Source organism: Hydra viridissima, unplaced genomic scaffold, assembly GCF_058129835.1.
Source record: "Hydra viridissima isolate aposymbiotic clone 2 unplaced genomic scaffold, HvirCarnegie_v1 scaffold_11, whole genome shotgun sequence".
Lineage (NCBI taxonomy): Eukaryota > Metazoa > Cnidaria > Hydrozoa > Anthoathecata > Hydridae > Hydra > Hydra viridissima.
The window spans coordinates 14,898,386-14,911,869 of NW_028324310.1; the positions used below are offsets into that span (position 1 = coordinate 14,898,386).

Genomic DNA, 13,484 nt, shown 5'->3' on the forward strand with positions numbered 1-13,484 from the left:
TTCCTTTGACTTATTTTCATTATATTTTACACCGAGGCTTTTATAGTAAAGTTCAGAAGATAATTGAAAAATATGCTTAAAAAAATATACACTGCAAATAACATAAGCTCTTGATATAACAATTATAAAGCCATAATGAGTATCAAAAAAAAAAAATTTAAACTAAATACAGTTGAACATCATTCCCAGTAAAAAATATATACACATTTTTTCCATCAAAACACAAAACAGTCTAGGAAAATATTCGAACATATATACTCATACATAAATATTCGAATATAGAACTTAATTTCGTAGAAAAATATCATTTTAACGAACAACAATAAAAGCAGGTTTATTTACAGGAATCAAAATAAATAATGTTTGTAAAAATACAGCAAACCAAACAACTAACTCGGAATAATAATTTACATATTGTTTTTTTATTTACAAAAAGCGTGTTTAACGTTCTGAAAACGTTTGCTCTGAATATTTTACTTTTCGCCGGTTCTTATAAAAAAAACCTTTTTAAAAGACATACTTTAAAAGGATCAAATCGCGTCGTTGATTTCTAACAGCACATGGTTTGTTTGCTAAACAACAACGTCATGGATAACAAGCAGACTTTTTTTAGATAAACGTTCGTTTATCTTTTCAAGAACACACAGCAACAACTGTATATTTGAATTACGCCTTTTTTCCGAAATAAACATCCATGACTACCTTCTAAATGAGCGACGCAGTGATTTGAATTGAGTGTTCAATGTACCGGCGGTTAGTCATAATTTTTTAGGCCTAAAATGTTTGTGGAGGAAAGAGAGAGTGTGGCGGACATCAAGGACAACAAATTCGTTCAAATTTAACACCTGCAATTGAAAAACAAGATGCATGAGCTATAGAGTAGCTACAACTATAGTAACTATAATTATATTAACTACAGTTATAATAACAATGAGCTTGGTTGAAAAGTAGAGGTTTACCGGATCTCTGAAATGTTGATATTCGAGTAATTCTTCTAAATGTAGATCCATGTCCATTAACGCCGGTTGACCAGCGATAGGTGCTTAAAATATTTAGAAAAAATCAGGATATTTGATGGATAAAGAATATTTCAAAACAAAATAAGACCGAAGAAAAATGCGAAAATTTGACAAATTTAGTGCTTTTTATGCAATAAAATCCCCTATGTTGTTTAATGAAAAAAAAATTGCTTACTTTTATATTTTAGCGTTATTTTATAGATACCAGGCTCCGTGCAAAGTACAGTGAAGTGAATATTCTGCTTTCTTTATAAAAAAGGAAATGCAACAATAAAACGATCGAAAAGAAAAAAAAAAGACAAAATTAACAATACATGTAATTAATAGCAAAAAAAAAATCTAAAAAACCTTTTGTCAGAGATCGATCGGCTTTCAAGTATAACTCCTTCTTTTTCGAGCTGAGTGAATGAAAACTCTAACGGACCCACATTTAATTTGCTTCCTTTTCCAGGGGTTGTTTGCCCTTCCTAGAAGAAAAAAAAATTGAAAGTGACACAAATTTGATCCAAAAAAAAAAAAAAACTGAAATGTAAAAAATTCAAATGTTCATAATAAACCTTACCCTATGTGCAGCTTTATTTCTGACAGCATTTAGATATTCTAAAGAATTGGGTGTAAATTCAAATAGTCATTTAGGAATTTGCAAACCATTTAGGAATTAACAGAGTATTTAGGCTTTTTACCAAATGAGTTATTTAGTTTAATTTGTATTCAAAGTTTATTTGTATTTTTTTGTTTTAAAAATTTACCTTTATACGCATCAAGTTGCTGACTTAAAAATTCTCCGTGCCATTCTAAAGACTAAAATCAAAAAGGATACATATACAGACTATAAAACATGCTGTGTGCATGGAACCATATGACATATATGTAGTCTAAATGCTCAAAAATGTTGCAGAAGATTTAGGGAAAATGTTATGTCAAAAACTAGAAATACCTCTTTAACATTCTTCAGCCCCTTGAGTTCTCTCAGCATTCTATCGGAATGAAGCTCTTGCTTTGCCACACACTGAAATAAAATAAATTTCTTTTTTTTTTTAAACTTGAAAGTATTTGGATGTTAAATAAATAGCTTGGTTTTTTTATTACATTATTAACAGAAAATGTTACAAATCTCACATCTTTACAGCTACTTAACAGCTCTTCCTCTCTGTAAAGTTTGTCATTATCTTGAAGAGCACCCAAGCATGTCATAGCAAAACTTGCAAGTCTCATAACTTCTTCATTGTCTGTTGCTAGTCCACGTGAAATGACATCACGCATTGTGAGCTCTTGCATAAGATATGGAGCCTAAAAGCAAACCATAGTTGCTTAATATCTCTGCACAATAAGCTGAAATCAAAACTATATCTTGTACCTAAAAATCGTTCTAAAATTCTTGGAAAAGGGAGTTTGTTAGTTAAACAACATGTTTACCGTGGTAAACAACTTTATAAGGAGTGTTCTACATTGTTTACGCAGAGCTTTTATTCCACTATCAGTAGCACCTTCTAGATCAATCATGTCATCCTTAAAATTCAATGAAATATCCCATCTGCTCAAAAGTGTTATATCAACTGCAACATTATCAAGAAAATCAGACGACACAGGTTCGCCTAACTCTTGAAGAAGTACTGTTAAATTATCATTGTCATCCGTGATCTATAAATAGAAAACTAAAATGTAAACAAGTGAAAATACATTTTCAAATACAAGTTTAAAGGAGTTGTGCGTCACTCACCAAAAAGTCTTGGTATTTGCACAACAATTCATGCAACCTGTGCATTTCTTTAAGTGTTATGTTAATCGACATATCTTTAGGGAGTGATAGATACTGTTCGATTTCCAGGTATGAGTGGAAATCATCCACATCACATAAATTGTGCAAGAACCTCTGTAGCTTTTCTTGACGAGAGGTAACAAAATACTGCAAAGGCTTCATGTAAACTTCCTTTAACACCTGTGAAGCTCCTTTGTTGCTGATGGCCTGCAAAAGCTTTGCAATCTAAAAAACAGATTCTCTTTGGATTATGTTTGTCCATTGATTAAAAAAGGCTAAATTAGTTTTATAAATTTTCTTACAACTATAACTGCATACCAGTATGAAGTTGCGCCTCATTGCAGGTCGAGGTTGAGAATTCAGCAACATATAGTCTAAAGATTTGCAAGATAATAAAATTAATGTCTTTGAATACAAACAATCTTGAACAATCTTACTATTTGACTTAAGGGGGATATTGCAAGAGGACTTTAAAATGATACCGTAAAATGAAATACTGTAAAATGAAAACAGAATGATTTACTGTGAGGTGAAACTATAGCAGGATTAATGAAACGTAGTAGGAAAAAACCACCAATCAAGCCTGCAATCTGTTCTACAGGTATATGCGGAAATCGTTCCTAAAAAAATGGTTAACAGTATCTGTTTAATATTGTAAATAAGAGTTTATATAAAATGTATTTAAAAATTTATTTATAGAAATACTCAAAAAAAACTCACTCTGCAAAGCTGATAAATGGCTTTACATAACCAACGAATACCATAAGGTACATAATCTAATGATGCAACAATTGCATCAAAAAATTGCGCTGTTATATCTTCCAGTCCTTTTAAACGATATTTGATAACTTTTGCCACTTTTGGATCACGCAAGGCTCTCTCCATTGTAATATTATTTTGCTCATTATCAATAATTTGGTAAATTGCTGTGTAGACCTTCACAGGATTTACCTCTAAATTTAAGTCAATGTTTGAGTTGACATCAATAACAATGTCTTGCAATGTTTCTTTTAAGTACTCCTGGCCAGGTCCACGTCTAAAGATGACAAAGGTTTAAACTTATGAAGCAGTTAAACACAAATTCTTAACTTCAAACGTGATAGTAAGGAAACAGTAAACAAAACATTTTGACAACAAAAAAAATTAAGGGGAAAAAAATTTTACAACTCATTTTATGTATTTTTTAAAAAAAGTAATGTAAGAAAAGTAATATAAAGAAATTTCTTGCTGTCATAAAAACCTTGTGTATGTTGTCATCATACGAGATATTGCTGTATTTGCTCTCATTAAACTTCCAAATTCATCAGTCTCATCAAACTCCATTTTAATGGCTAACTAAAATTGAGATTTAATATTGACACAAATGCAATATTAACTATAATAATATACTATACATATTATATAGAAAAAGCAATAATAAGCTGTTAATAATAATCTACAAATAAAAAACTAAGAAAAATAACAGATAAAACAGCAAACCTCGAACATTTTGAGCAACAAATGTTCTTCTCGAGCTTCATACTGGTTCCCGTACAAGCTAAACAAGACAATCTGCAGCAATTCTAGAGAACAAAAGAATACTTTTGAAAAAAGTCACTTCATTCTTTAGTTTTTAAAAACCACAACCACTACTTACCATCTATTTCTGTAGGGGAAACTGATCGTGTTAGTTTTGCAAGATATCTTGGATCAGTTTGCAGAAGAAAAAACAAATTTCCAAAAATCTAAGGAAAAGCAATAAAATTAAAATATAGAAGAAAGACCGGAAAAAACCAAAAAATATTTAGACGTCGTTTTTAATAGTAGAATTACATAAAAAAGAGTAAATTAGTTCTTCAAGAAAACAAATTCATTATTGCATACCCTATTTTTTAGGTCATCTTTCAAAGCTCCTAATCTATGTTCTCCATATGATATATTATCAGGGAATTCCTTCATGAAAACAAATTTATAATTATTATTACTTTATAAAACATAAAGTCAAAAAGAGTATATGAATTACTAATTGTTACTTACATCCACTGTAATCTTATGGTTAATTAGAAGTGCAATTCTTTGGTCAAAAAATCGAACTTCTTTTTCAAGTTCAAAGTTTTTTTTGCATTGTTTACAAATATCAACCTTCAAAATTTGCAATTGCTGTCTCACTACAAAAAAAATCATTAAAATATTTACTTTTGAGCATTTAGACTACTTAAAATGTCGTATTATTATTGTCGCATCAACAAGAGCAATAATAAAAAAAACACTAATTGTATGAAAGAAGTTTTCATAACAAATCACCAAAAAAATCATTCAAAAACTAATATAAATTAATTAATTAAAAAATAAAAATAATTAAAAAATTCTCCTATATCAACATTTAAAGAAAAAAAAGAAAAAAAAAAACAGATTCAAAGAATGATTAAAAGAAATCACACTTAAAACACAAAAATTAAAATATTGCACTTGTCCAAAAATAAAGTCTCGTGTACTATAATCCATAATTTGTTTGACATAGTTGACAAAAGAGCTTCAAATTAAAGGAGAAATTTTTTTAGGATGAAGAGAGCATTCATTATTTTGTCAATCTTTTCATTAGATTAAGAAACTTTACAGTATTTGTGATCCGTAAATAATATGATTTAATATTCTGTTGTTGTGTTGACCTTAAAATTAACATATCTTTAAAGGAAAGCAACAAAAGTAACAAACTTGCAACTCTGTATATAGCATATAAAGTATATAGGAGACAGCATGTAATCGAGTTAATTTGTTACTTCCTTAAACAATTAAAAATTCTAATGTTGTTTTTTTTTAAGACAATCGAAATTAAATCAATATAATTATTAGACCCTGTCGCTAAACATCTTTAGCAACTGATGTTTAACTGTTGTGTTGACAACTTCTTAAACTTACATTGACAAGAATGCAAATTGAGTTTTTCATTTTCCACCAATTTTAGAGGCTAACTTAAAAAATCAAGATTTCTTAGTTATGGCAAATACCTCATATTTATCTAGAGACTCATAGTAAATTCAAATGGTCATTTGAATTTACTAAGAATCTATTTTCTATTAAAAGTGAACATTTTGCTAACAATAAAATAACTAGTACTCACGATTTTCTATAAGTTGAATAGTATTTTTATGCTGCTTCTTTTTTTCATTTGGCGGGCTAAACAAATGCTGTGCTGATAAACACGCCATATTCAAATCAGTTATTAGTGCAGGCATCAATAATTTAAAAAAATTCTAACTGTTATTAAGTTTTGTTTTTATTCTAAATTTAAAAAATGATAAATGGTGAAATAATCTTTAGATGATAATAATAATAATAATAATAATAATAATAATAATAATAATAATAATAATAATAATAATAATAATAATAATAATAATAATAATAATAATAACAATAATAATAATAACAATAATAATAATAATAATAATAATAATAATAATAATAATAATAATAATAATAATAATAATAATAATAATAATAATAACAATAATAATAATAATAACAAAAATAGTAATAACAATAATAATAATAATAATAATAACAAAAACAGTAATAACAATAATAATAATAATAACAAAAATAATAATAATAATAATCAAATTTTAGCATTTGATTGTCCAAAAAAAAAAAAAACAATTTTAGTGATAATAAAAACCAACCAATAAAACATTAGTTAACTAATAACCTTTTTTCTCCTGTGACTTGTAAATAATAAAATATTTTTGTATTAATTTAGCTCATTTGTTCACACAATAGAATTTAAACAATTAGTGTCACTAAAAAAAATTTAGGTGCTAATTTAAAAAAAATATTACTTGCCACTTCACATTTTTATTTTTGGTCATAAGAAAAAAAAAACAAAAAAAAACAACAAACTTATTTTTTAAAAACATTTCATTTCAAAAAGACATTGAAGATAACAAACATGTCCCACTATATAACAAAACAACACATTTTTTTAGCGGTTTTGCATTGTTTACAGATCACAACACTGCCTCTATTCATGCAGATTTACGTAGACGAAATCACCTACAAGCTGTTTAAACAAAAAACAGTGAGACTAAAAATAATTCAAACAAGAAACTCATGAAAATGTATGAAAGAAACAAACTGAAATAAGTAATAAAAGTAATAATTTGGTTTTTAAACATAATAAAAGTTTTAAACCAAACTACAGAAACATGTTCTAAACACTTCCTTTGAACTGTTAACACAGCATTTAATAAAAAGAACAATGACCATAATTATGCCTATTGAGGCTTATGGTGCCTTCAACATTACAATACTCTGTTCCAGTTAACTGAAAAGGAAGTCATTAAAATATTCATCTGTAATTATGGCAGCATAACAATGAAACTAAATTGATTAAGAAATTAGGATGAATGTAATTACAAAAAAAAATTGACAGATTTGGCAAAAACACTGTTGATGATGGAGTCCAGTCATTAGTAAGCAGTTTCTTCAGTACAAGCACAATATCTAAGTTGAGTTTTAAAAAATCCCCCAATAAAAAAATGATTGCTTTCTCAACTATGAATGATACAGCTAATCTCTTGTAATTGTGGATTCTAGGAATAAATATTTTAAATCAAAATGGCATCAAACCAACAGACACAACAATATCAGCACTTTAATAAAAAAAAGTTCTTTGCAAACATAATTATTTTTTAAAATTAAAACATTTTTCCTTGAGGACTGACATGATTATAGCAATGGTTAATAGCATTTTAACAATAATCTATCATTGTTAAATTTAAAAAAAAATTAATACAAACTACAATAATCAAAGTTTATTTATAAAACATTGAAACTCTGAGCAATTATAAATCTACTGTAGACAAGGAAACAGAACTCTGTACGTATATTTGCATGTATCTTTAAACAAAAGTTCAAACATATTTTAATTTCCTATAAAATGGAGACAAAAGTTTTAGATTGTGGATACTTTTAGGATGTTTATCTGTTTTGAAAAAATATACATTAAAAAAAAAAAAATTCCAAAAATTAAGGAAGATTTATCAGCCTTTAAGCTTGAACTTAAACTTAAAACAGGAAATTTAAGTTTAAAAACTCAAAAAAAAAAAAAAAAAAAAAAAAAAAAAAGAAATTCCGTTTTCTTTCCTGGCCTTGTTAAACATAAGTAAAATAGATTTACATTTAAAACAAATTTCATGAAAAACTTTTAACTGCCATGAAAATTAGGAATAATACCTTAAGCAGAATTAAAATCCGATAAAAACTAAAACATAGCATGCAACATGCACTCAATTTTTAAACCATGAAAAAACAAGGAAGTACTATTTATGTAAACTCATTCATTTTATATAGTAAAACTCATCTAAAGGCTTTACGTCAATTTCCTAATCCGAGGCTTTGAGCTCATAACTAAACCTTTTTCAGCAACAATTGACAAACAGATGATGACAGCTTGTCTAGTTTTCTTTTGTCAAGTAAAAAATTACTAAATAGTTTTATTGTACTTTAAATAGTATGAATTATAAAATTAATAAATTATAAATCTAATAAATTGTGCCAAATGCATAAATAAACACTTTATTCATTTCTTAATAAGACAATAATTTATATAATTTGCATAAATTGATTTCTAAAAACTTGATAGTAAGAGTTTGAAATGGAAGGAAAAGTATAACATAATTGTTATCAAAACTAATTAAATGTAACCTCACAAAAATTAATCAGAAGAGAACAAAAAAGAAAATGACATCAAAGCAAATATATGTTATGAAAGTATAAGCAAACTATTAAAAAGTAACTAAATAACTTTGACACACTTCTATAAAACCTTAAAGATAAAATTAAAGCTTCATTGAAACTTTACAGCTTATTGAGGAATTATAATCTAATTTTGTCATAATTTCTAATTTAATTGAATATGCTCAGGCAGGCCATGATGTTCTTATAAGCAGCAACAGCGTAAGACAATTTTTTCCAAAAAAACAAATTCAACAAATTAAGCAGTATCAGTAAATGCGTAACTAAATTTTGTTTTTAACTAAATCACAAAGAATTTTATGTATTTAATTTTTCATATTTATTACATTTCAGATATTTTTATTTTTACATGATAAGAAAAAAAAAGAGCACATAAACCATTGATTAAAATAATAAGAAGAAAAAAAAAAAAAAGTTAATCAGAATTTTCAATTTACTTTAAACAGCTAAAAGTAGTCTACCCAAAAGTGCAAACCTATTTACAAAAATAATAAAATTTTGTCTATCAAAAAACAAGAGCTCTCCACTCTGTTTTCATTTTTCAATCAAAATGCATTGCAATGTACTGTATAAATGAATGTATTGCATTGCAAAAACTGTAAAAATTAAATTTCAAAAAACTAAACTGCAATAGCTGCATGGTAAACTAATAATTGATCCATAATTATAGTAACAAAGTTATAGCAACATATTTATAAAAACAAATTAAAGTACCATATTAAACAAAAAAAAAATGACAATAAACCAGGAGATATTAGGAATAGAGAAAAGAAAATATTATTGAAAAAACAAAAAGTTCAGGCAAGATTACAAACACATTTTATATAACAACTGGCAATAAAAGATCCAGGGCATCATATTTGTAAGAATAACAACAAAGAAAACAGAGTTGGAAACACAAAGTAAGCCTTGATGTAAATACAGACCGGGTGTTAATTCGTTGCCAGATGGGACAATAAGAATAAACATGGCAAAGCAAAACTGTAAAATTATTTTCTGATGGACCCTTGTTGATCTATTATGCAAAAGGAACACATAAATAATAAAGTGAAATTATAAAAACAGAGTTTCGAAAGGTTCACAGGAAAAAATAAAAGCCAAATAAACAAAAGATCACTTGAAGACTTCTTTGGATTATGATGCAAAAAATAACAATATGTTTAATTGTTATAGAAATTATTCAAAAATAATTATTTGTTAAAGAAAAGTAATATTAAATTATAAGTTTTATCAAATAATTAGGTAAAATTGTAAAAAAGTTCTTTTTTTTATAACTATATGCTATTAAACATACTAATACTAATTATAAATATAACACTTCTGTCAGAATGTAAAAATGTTAATTTTAGTCAATTAAATAAAAGTAATCTGCTTTGACACTTTGTTGTAATCTGGAGTTTGATTTTAGTTTATAAAAAACAGTTTGAAGAAATAAAGTAATAGATAAGGATTTTTCTTAGAGAAATTTTACCACCTTTTCGAAATACTTAATAATATAAATTTATGTAATATACATATGGTAATATAATATAAAATAAATAAGTATTAATTGCTTAACTAAATCCATAAACAAAAAAAATCAAAGATGTTTTAATTTGCTATAATGGAGACAGAAGTTTAAGATTATGGATATTTTTATATACCAAGAAATATCAAATAAAAATATCAAGCATCAAAAGAAACATGATCAAAACAAGTTCACATAGAAAAAAAACATTGATAAAAAAATACTTCTTTTCTGATTCCAATTTAAAACAAAACTGGATGCAATAAAAAAAAATCTACAGCAATCAAAATATGAAGTCTAAATCTAATCCTACTCAGCTGAGAATTTCACACAAAAATTTGAAAGAAAAAAAGAAACCGATATTATAAATTTATTTATAAGAAAACAAAAGGTTTTATATCTAATTAAAATCTGTTCAAAATGTTAAAATACATCTTAGCATCATATAGCTTCCCTTCATAATAATAAACTACTCTTTTGTTCATTAAAATCCTACATTAGCATTTTAAATGAAGAAAGTTAGAACAAAAACAAAACACGTCTGTTACATTGGGATATATAGATTTTATTTAAGTGTAGGTCTATTTCAAAAGGAAATGTGTGATTAAAGACCCCCTACAATCAGGCACCAACACATGTTCCTTCAAAGAGTTAATCAGCTACAGGGTGCTAATAAAACAATTTTTATACTAGCCTTTTTTTTAAAAAAAAAAACTTAAAAGAGATTCATAAATCTAATCATAATATATTTTAATAATAGAAGAATATGTAAATAGCTATCCTGAAACTATACATTTCAATAATATTTGAGTGAGAGCATTTTATTTAATATTTCATTCTTTTACTTACATTTTTAGGAAAATAGCAAGGAAGATATTTTTACATGTTAACCAAACAGTTCTAGCTCCTCTATTACTACATCTGCTTTAAATCAAAACTCAATCATACATAAATTGAAAAAAGGTATAACCTAACAAATATACACAATAATACAAAAGTAACTCTTAAGATAATTATATTTTAAAGAAATCATACTTAAATTCATATATAAAAAAAATTATACTAAATATATTTAAAAAAAACATTAAAAAAATATATACATGCTGTATTTTAATATGGTCATATGCTGAAACTTAAATCAGACTTTTGCAATAATATATATACACTGCATATGTGTGTGTATGTGAGCGCATATGTGTGAGTGTGAATTTACACACACAAAATTATGTATAGTAAACACCCTAACCAGGTTTTGTTGTAATTAAAAAGTTACTACTGTGTTAGAAAACTTAAATATCAAATTAGTAAACATATTTTGCACTTATTTAAAATAATGAAAAATGCTATGAGAAAGACTTATTCATTAAATCTTTACTTTTTTATATCAACACATAATATACTTCTTGTTTTAAATTTCAAAAATTTAAGTTCATGCAAATGCTCTCTAAATAGTTATGTAATGTAATTCTAAGTTCTTATACTTAAATGATAAACATTTATAAAACTAGCATTTTTAAATTTTTAGCTCATGTAAATGCTCTCCAAATAGTTATGTAATCTAATGTAATCCTAAGCTCTTACACTTAAGTGATAAACATTTACAAAACTAGTATTAAATTAAAACTAGTATTAAATTAAACTAGTAGTAAATTAACAAAGCTTTTTTAAATTCATACTATTTAGATTTTAGTAATAAATTTTCTAATAACAAAAAAGTTGAAAAAATTAGGAATTTTTAGACTTACTGTTGATAAGTTCTATCTCAATTTTGCTCATTTTTTTTCTTCTGTAAAAATAGTCGCTAATTAAAACTCATTAATCCCATAGCAATATTAGTGACCACTACTTCATCTTATTTTATGTTACTTCACTTGAAGCAAATGCTGCCTTATTCCACAAAACTGTAGTATACAATAGTAATATATTTGATGTTGTAGTAAAAATGTCGCCAGCTAAAGTTAATGAAATGTTAAGAATTTTTAACAAAATAGAGATAGTAACAATAAAATTAACAATAGTACCAACAATAACAATGATAATAATAACAATTATAGTAGTAGTAGTAGTAGTAGTAGTAGCAGCAGCAGCAGCAGCAGCAGCAGCAGCAGCAGCAGCAGCAACAACAACAACAGTAGTGGTAGTAGTAGTGGTAGTAGTAGCAGTAGTAGTAGTAGCAGTAGTAGTAGTAGCAGTAGTAGTAGCAGTAGTAGTAGCAGTAGTAGTAGTAGCAGTAGTAGTGTAAGTGGTAGTGTAAGTGGTAGTAGTAGGAGTATTAGTATTCTGAATATTATACTTCTATAACAAAAATTTTTAGTTTAACATGAGAACATGAGAAATATGCATGTACCTTGAAAAGTAAATCAATTCAAATTTACATTTTGGATGGTTTATGGCACAATTTTGTAATTTTAATATTTTTTTTTAACTTATAAAAAAATACCGGCTATTTTCTCTTTTTTTATTAATCCATATTGTTAATATTAATATGGATTGAATAAAAGATTATTTTACAATATTTTGATTTTTTATTGTTACACTCCACTTACTATCTAAATCATCTTTCAATCATACCAAAACTTAGTTGTACCGTATAAGTGTATATTAGTAGCGTATAAGTATACCTGTATCTCTTACATCTATCATTTTTTAAAACAAAAATCTTAAAATTACATTAAAAATGAAATAGAAACGTGAAATAAGTAAAATATTTCAATCCATACGTCAACAACCACAAAACACAGATGAACATTAAAATTACGCATAAAAAAAGCGAGGATAAAAGATACGGACGGATTAGAAATCTCCGAAAACATTTTTTTGCCAAAAGACGTCACTTTTAGTCATTTTCACTAACGAAGTCATTTTAAACATAAATGTGGAGGTAGTGAAAGAATAATTACTTTTTTTTTTTTTTTTTTTTTTTTTTGTATAAAGTAAAAAAAATTACTTACAACAAAATTATGATTAAACGTTTTCTGAATATAGTTTTGTCTGAATTGCCTAAGCTCAGACAAAACTATATTCAGATTTTCAAGTAAATATTTTTCTTAGCTAAAAAAAAAGCTCTTACCTTGAAAAGTAATGCAGTTCGGTTGTATTATAATAAAAAAAACAACCTCCTGCAATAAATAATACTGTCGTGTTTGCGATAAAAAAAAATAAAAAAAAGACACTTCAGTAGCTTCATCTTGAATCTCCATTTGTTCTGACATTAAAAAGCAAGTGATTTCTCAATTAGATTGTTAGATGCAAAATCGTTTTCATAATTTTTGAAACTTGATCAGTTTTTTCATTTCTTATTTAAGTCATATTAAACTAATTTGATTAAAAATTAATTGTTGATCAAAAATAAAGAACGGCAATTTAATTTTGTCACAAGTTTTAGGGAGGTCACAGCCCCTTTACCAGTTCAGACCCCCTTATTAAGCATCATCAATGCTGTATTTGAATCAACGTAATATTG

At 26.3% G+C, this 13,484-nt stretch overlaps 1 protein-coding gene across 2 annotated transcripts; it reads right to left on the reverse strand.

The window, feature by feature from the left end:
• LOC145191300 (uncharacterized) lies at positions 1–12,318 on the reverse strand. Of its 2 annotated transcripts, none has more exons than XM_090067556.1 (19): positions 11,767–12,318; positions 4,795–4,925; positions 4,642–4,710; positions 4,415–4,502; positions 4,258–4,340; positions 4,019–4,113; positions 3,499–3,814; positions 3,302–3,398; positions 3,097–3,152; positions 2,740–3,003; positions 2,436–2,660; positions 2,139–2,309; positions 1,957–2,028; positions 1,769–1,820; positions 1,582–1,619; positions 1,368–1,486; positions 1,195–1,265; positions 960–1,042; positions 1–845 (listed from the first exon to the last, which is right to left on the reverse strand). In XM_090067556.1, the coding sequence occupies exons 1-19, from the start codon at positions 11,795–11,797 to the stop codon at positions 759–761; spliced, it is 2,148 nt and encodes a 715-aa protein (XP_089923682.1). In that variant the 5' UTR covers positions 11,798–12,318; the 3' UTR covers positions 1–758. The 2 variants fall into 2 exon arrangements, with proteins under 2 accessions (XP_089923682.1, XP_089923681.1); XM_090067555.1 differs by lacking the exon at positions 11,767–12,318 and adding an exon at positions 5,879–6,064.
• Between the last annotated feature and the right edge of the window lie 1,166 nt (positions 12,319–13,484).

Bases quoted from the DNA above. Each gene is read 5' to 3' on its own strand.
- LOC145191300 (XM_090067555.1), bottom strand. From the start codon at position 5,993: ATGCCTGCACTAATAACTGATTTGAATATGGCGTGTTTATCAGCACAG. The intron at 3,399-3,498 runs GTGAGTTTTTTT...CCATTTTTTTAG, and splicing joins CCATTTATCAGCTTTGCAGA to GAACGATTTCCGCATATACC. The intron at 1,620-1,768 runs GTAAATTTTTAA...CCAATTCTTTAG, and splicing joins GCAACTTGATGCGTATAAAG to AATATCTAAATGCTGTCAGA.